Source organism: Myotis davidii, unplaced genomic scaffold (genome assembly GCF_000327345.1).
Source record: "Myotis davidii unplaced genomic scaffold, ASM32734v1 scaffold1745, whole genome shotgun sequence".
NCBI classification, from domain to species: Eukaryota; Metazoa; Chordata; class Mammalia; order Chiroptera; family Vespertilionidae; genus Myotis; species Myotis davidii.
Genome location: NW_006295921.1, coordinates 1144353 through 1150447, shown reverse-complemented (window position 1 = coordinate 1150447; position 6095 = coordinate 1144353). Strand labels below are relative to the sequence as shown.

The 6095-nt window shown below is 59.4% G+C and overlaps 1 protein-coding gene across 1 annotated transcript in view; it reads left to right on the top strand.

Annotated features, from left to right (window-relative positions):
- CCNE1 (cyclin E1) overlaps positions 1–6095 on the top strand; it is a 12072-nt gene that overhangs the window by 4271 nt on the left and 1706 nt on the right. The window contains exons 3-6 of the mRNA XM_006770904.2: positions 220–288; positions 4421–4566; positions 4654–4789; positions 5501–5647. Of these exons, the coding sequence (XP_006770967.2) occupies positions 220–288; positions 4421–4566; positions 4654–4789; positions 5501–5647 (498 nt within the window). The remainder of the gene's footprint in view (positions 1–219; positions 289–4420; positions 4567–4653; positions 4790–5500; positions 5648–6095) is intronic.

Genomic DNA, 6095 nt, shown 5'->3' with positions numbered 1-6095 from the left:
TGGCCGTGGTGAGCACAAAGGGGGCAGGTGGGGGCGGGCCCCCTCCCACCTGGGGACCGGTCTGGGCCCTGCCCTGTGTGTGTGGAGAGGGGGTGCCCCCAGGGGCGGTCGGCGGGTGCAGAAGCTCACAACCTCACCGGCTTCCTTTCCCTTCTCTCTGTGTGTTTTGTCTCCGGGCTGTTCGCCTGTCTCCTTGGGGGTGGGGGTCGTCCCGGGTAGTTTCTGCAGGATCCAGATGAAGAAATTGCCAAGATCGACAGGACCGTGCGGGGCCCGTGTGGCGATCAGGTAGGTTCCCACGCTGCCGGGGCCTCCCGGGGGGCCGCCTGCGCTGGCGGGGGCCTGACCCGCCTGGGTCTCGTGCTGTCCTGCCAATGGCCAGAGGCTTTCGCGGTGGCTGCCTCCTGGGCTGAGCAGTGCCTGCTGTGGGGACACGGGCCTCTCGGCCTCAGTTTCCGGGAGGGCTTGTGTTCCTCATGGTGCGCGTGTGGAAGAACCAGGATGGACATGGGGTGTCCCAGTCCGCCCCTTCCTGCCTTAGGACACTGAGCCTCCCCCAGAGTCCTGTGCAGCAGGGGTGGTCGGCCTCGGCTGGTCTGTGGGCGCGTGCCCCGGGGAGGGCTCCTGCCTCCCTCTCTGGGTGGCTGCGATGATGGTCTGCGTGGGTCCATCAGCGGCTTCTCCGCCATTCACACTGTGCTTACGCCTCCTGGGGCTTGAGGCCCTCCCGGGCCCTTCTGTCTGTCTGTCTGTCTGTAGGTCAGGTTTAACCTGTGACCTTCCTTCTGGAAGGTCTTCCAGCCCATCTAGCAGTTGCCAGTCGTGATCATTGCAGCCCGGGCCCGGCCTGGCCGTGGAGGCCAGAGGGTTAATGGAACGCTGTGTGTAGTAAGTGTGTCTCAACACACATTTCTTACTGACTGGCCCGTGTCCCTCTCCCCTCCTTCACCGACTTCCCGCCAAATTGCCTGCACGCGCATGATATCACTATAATATCAGAAGCTCCTGGCAGAACAGGCGTGGATTATCTCTCTGCCTCAGAGATGGCTGCGGACTGTAGTTCTGGCTGCAGCCGGGGAGCTGCCTGTCTCCACACCGACCCCTCCGCAGGTCGAAGCTGAGTGGGGACCCCACCTGCGCCGAGGGCAGGGGGCCTGGCCAGGTGAGCCGTGGGCCGCGCGTCACTCCTGGGCCCGGCAGCTGGGCGTGGGAGAGCGAGGGCCTGCAAAGTGCCCTCACCGGGTCCCTGCACAGGAGGCCCGGGCGTGAGCATCTCTGGGCCGACTCCACTGAATAGTGAACCAGGGGTTGAAGACATCCTTCTCTATTAGGAGAAGAAGTAGTTCATTTTAGGACAGGAAGTAACACGGTGCATCCCAAGTTCTTCCCTTTTTCTCCCCTTAAAACAATCTTCAAGCAAGTCGGCATGTGCGTGTGTGTTTTCTTTGTTTGGGTTCTTTTTTGGTTAATCCTCACTGGAGGGTGTTTTCCCCATTGATTTTAGAGAGAGTGGAAGGGAGGGGGGAGGAGGAGAGAGAAACATTGATGCGAGAGGGCCACATCCATTGGTTGCCTCTGTGTGGGCCCCGGGAACCTGCAACCCAGGCACGTGCCCGTGACCGGAATGGAGCCCGAGACCCTCCGGCTCCTGCGCCAAACCTCTGAGCACTGAGCACGCTGGCGGGCGGGCGCGGGGACCTGTGTGGCTCTATGACGTGGGTCTCTGCGTGGTGGGTTCAGGATGCTGCTTTGCTCGGGTGGGGATTCTCAGCTGAGGCTGCGGCCGGCCGCCTGGAGTTGCAGAGGGTTTCTGCTCCGATGGCCGCCCGGCCGGTGCCCGCTGCGGAGAGCTGGGAGTTGTGCTCTGTGAACCGCCGTGTTACTTCTCACCAGAAGGCATTTTCATGCTTGTCCAGAGATGAATGATAATGTGTTCGTGCACATTTAGGAGGAGATAGCTTGAAAGTTATCCGGCTACTTAGGAGCCATCGATGTCTTGCTATTTCTCGGGGTCGATTTATGCAGCTGGAGTTTTTGGGTAACGGAACCTTTTTGCCCATGAATTACACAGAGTCACAGGGTGTCCTAGGTCAGCCCAGGACAACAGCCTCGAGCTACTTGTGCCATCACCTTAAACTCCGGGCAGCCGCTTCCTGGGCCACGGGAACCGCCCACTCCCACTGTGGCCTGATGGCAGTGGACTCTGCCTAAGTCCACTTCACGTGTCCATTCTGATGTTTGATCTTTTGCACGTGAAGCGACTGGTATGGAAGTGGAACCCGAGGCTTTCTGGCTATTCTCAGAACATGATTCTGTCCCGGGGAGTTCTGTTCTTAATTGAAAGCGGCCCAAGGAGTCGGGTGCTGGAGCGGTCAGGAGGGCCCGTGTGCTCCCCTTCCTTCCTGCATCAGACTGGGCTGCCTCCTGCGGCCGGGTAGGTGCTGGCGTTACAGGACAGACCGCTTTCTGCTCCCGGCCCTGCCTCACGCAGAGGCCACCTTTGGGAGCCGTGTGTCCGCTTGTCACCAGTTTGAGCTGCAGGTCAGACACTGTTGCCGGTTCATATCCAAAGGCCCGCTCTCGGCTGCTCCAGCACCGGGGTGGGGCAGCTCCCAGCTCCTGCCTTCGGACCTCAATTCATTCCAGGAGGAAGAGCAACCAAACCCTTTCTGAGCGAAGGAAAGACCCCAGCACACTAGACCCGGCGGAAGCGGGGTGGCCTCCGGGGCTGTGGCAAGGCTGCGGTGCGTCTGCATGCCCGTCTGTGCTCCTGGGGGAGAAGGGCTCGGCCCGGCCGGGCTCCGGCCCTGAAAGGGCTCTGGCTTCCTGCGAAGGCGGCCGGCGGGTGGGCTGTGATGAGGAGACCGGGAGCGCACGCTCCACGTTCACTTAGAGGCACCTCGGGTGTCTCTCCCTCTGGTCGACGTTAACAGTCTCGGCCTTCAACACCAGGAGGGTCAGGCTTCCCGAGGCCTCTGTGCCCGCAGCATCATCACCTGCCGGATCTTCAACAAAATCCCCACCTTACGATTGAGGAAATCAGTCGTGTATAGACAGCAGAATGGGGGCTACCAGAGGGGGAGGGTGGGGAGCAGGACAGGTGTGAGGAGCAAACACAGGCCCTGACCGGTGGTAGGAGGATCTAGACCCGTGGTCGGCAAACTGCGGCTCTTTGGCCGCTTGAGTGTGGCTCTTCCACAAAATACCACGTGCAGGCGCACATGTACAGTGCGATTGAAACTTCGTGGCCCATGCGCAGAAGTCAGTTTTTGGCCTGGGCGAGTCTGTTTTGAAGAAGTACTCTTGATATTTGGCTCTGTGGACTAGTGAGTTTGCCAACCACTGATCTAGACCTTGGGTAGGAAGCGCGCATGAGCAGGCAGGTGTCAGAACGTTGTACGCCTGGAATGTACGTAAAGTTACTAACCAGTGTTACCCCAAGACATTTAACAAACATTATTAGTCAGTCATAGGCTTTTTGAGAATAGGATGACAGTTTTGAAAAGAAAATTCCCTAAATGACAAATGACCTGAGTGTTTCCCAGATAGCGAAAGCTGAGTAAATCCAGTTCTGGCGTCTTTCAAAGCAGCGCCTGTTGTTTGGGGTCTAATGATGGTGTCTTCACGTCCCCTTATTTGGGTCTCGCTCCCCAGTGCATGGCCTAGGGCAGGAGTTGGGTCTGCGGGGGTCTCTGGGCCCCACCCACCTCTGCGGGTTTCCCAGTGTAACCTGCGACCGCGGCTCGACGGGGTCTAGCTGGGCATGTTGCCTTTGTGTTCTGTTTTGAATCGAGGAAAGCAAGGTCCCTGTGACTGAATGTGCGTGGGCCCTGCAGCCCAAGGAGATGTCACGTTTGAAGTGACGTTGTGCTTGAAAACGGGGAGACTTTAATTGTAGATGGCGATTTACACCTCCTGTCTATGCTTGTGAATGGGGGTGGTCATGTCAAAATGTTCATCGGGAACTCTCCCTTCCCCTCTAAGAAATGTTCGTAGCTGAGTTGTACTTGTTAAAAAAAACAAACCTCTGACTCCAGACGGAGTGACCACAATGCCCTGCAGTGGCCATGCCCAGCGCCTTGCTCGCTGCACGTGGGTCTGTGCTTTCCGTTGGTGACTACGTAAGAGCATCTGTTGTGTCTTGCGCCTCCGGCATCATTTCGCTGTTCAGACCTCGTGTGAGAAGGAGGTCAGAGGATCAGATGCTGCTGACCTGTCGCTTTCCCAGACGTGGACTCGTGTCCATAGGCTCCCAGGCTGTGCCGGAGGGAACAGAACGCTGGGGCCCTAGCGGGCGTGTCTCCTTCGCCCTGAGCTGCTGTCCGGGGGGGAGACGTGGGGGGCTCCTGGCGCGTCCACACTCCCTGCCTGTGGAAGTAGCGGCCCAGCCAGCGCTTACCAACATGCCTTTCCTTCCCAGCCGTGGGCCGGCAGCGCAGCCTGTGAGAACCCGTGCTCCCTGATCCCCACGCCAGACAAGGACGACAATGAACTGGTGTACCCCATCTCCGCACACAAGCCCCCTGGCGCCAGGCCCCCCAGAGCCTCGCCCCTGCCTCTGCTGAAGTGAGTGCCTGCCCTGCGCCCCCGGCCCGTGTGGTGCGGCAGGTGCCCGCTGACCCCTGTCTGTCCTCACTGTGTGTATCCTTGTAGCTGGGCCAACCGAGAGGAGGTTTGGAGAATCATGTTGAACAAGGAGCAGATGTACCTCCGGGACCAGCACCTGCTGCAGCGGCACCCTCTCCTGCAGCCGAAGATGCGCGCCATCCTCCTGGACTGGCTGATGGAGGTGAGCTGCGGCCCGGCCGGCGGGCCCTCTGTGCTCCCAGCCCGGCCTTCGTCCACTGGCACAGTCCGAGGCTCCGAGGCTGGCACTGTCCCGAGTTTGTAGTTGAGACCGTCTGTCCGAGCGGGAGCCTGACCGCAGCCTGGAGTCTTCACTCCGCTGTCCAGAGCTCTGCCTCTTCTGCAGGAGAGCGTGGACATTTGTAGTCGTTCTTATTTTTTATTTTTATTTTCTGTCTTTAAATGTATTACTGATTTCAAGAGAGAGAGAGAGAGGGAGGGAGACATGGATGTGTTCGCTTGCTTATACATCCATTGGTTGGTTCTTGTATGTGCCTGCCTGGACCCGCCCTGCAGCCTTGGTGTGTGGGGATGACGCTCCAACCAGCTGAGCTCCGGCCGGGGCGGGACGTGTAGACTTTACCCAAACGTGCCCTCAGCTGACCGAGCTCGGCCGCTGTGAGGAAATGCCGGTGCTGTCAAGTTGGGATGGACTCACGGGGCAGCACTTGGAGCAGGTCCCAGCGTTTGTGACAGGCTGCGGGGCGGCCTGAGCGCGCTCCAAGCTTCTTGCCGATGGCAGCTCGCTCCTCCGCGTCCCCTTCCTGCGCCTGAGCTGAGGGGCAAGCGGGGTCCTTTCAGGGAAGCAGAGGTCTCCCTCCATCTGTCCTTCCTGCTCCCTCAGCAGCCGGTGTGAACGCCCTTGTCCCGGCAGGTGTGCGAGGTGTACAAGCTGCACAGGGAGACGTTCTACCTGGCGCAGGACTTCTTCGACCGCTACATGGCCACGCAGCACGACATCGTCAAGACGCTGCTGCAGCTCATCGGCATCTCGTCCTTGTTCATCGCCGCCAAGCTGGAGGTGCGTGGTCTGCGGGCACCGGGGGCGGGGCTCACGCGGCCCCTAGCGCCCCTGAGATTGGGGCGAGGCCCACTGTCTGCGTGCACACCCCACATTTCCCCACGTGAGGCCTTCTAAAGCTGAGCCCCACACACAACCCTAAAAATGAACCAGGAAGGGCGAGAAGCGATGCGTGCATGACATGCTCAGGGTCACGTAGTCCGTAAGCGGAGAGGTTAGTGCTGACCTAAGAGGATGGCAGTTGGGGTGTGAGGACAGAGTGGACGGGCCCAGCTTCCAAAGATGCTGCCCAAAGTATTGGGCATGATCAACATTTCAGATTCCTCCCAGCAAGGAGAAGTTTGATGGATTGGTTGACTGGTTGGTGAGGGTGGGTGTTTCATTTCTTTCCCGTTAACGCAGTGTGAACCCCTGGAGTGGCTCCGCATTTATCCCAGGTGTGTTCCCT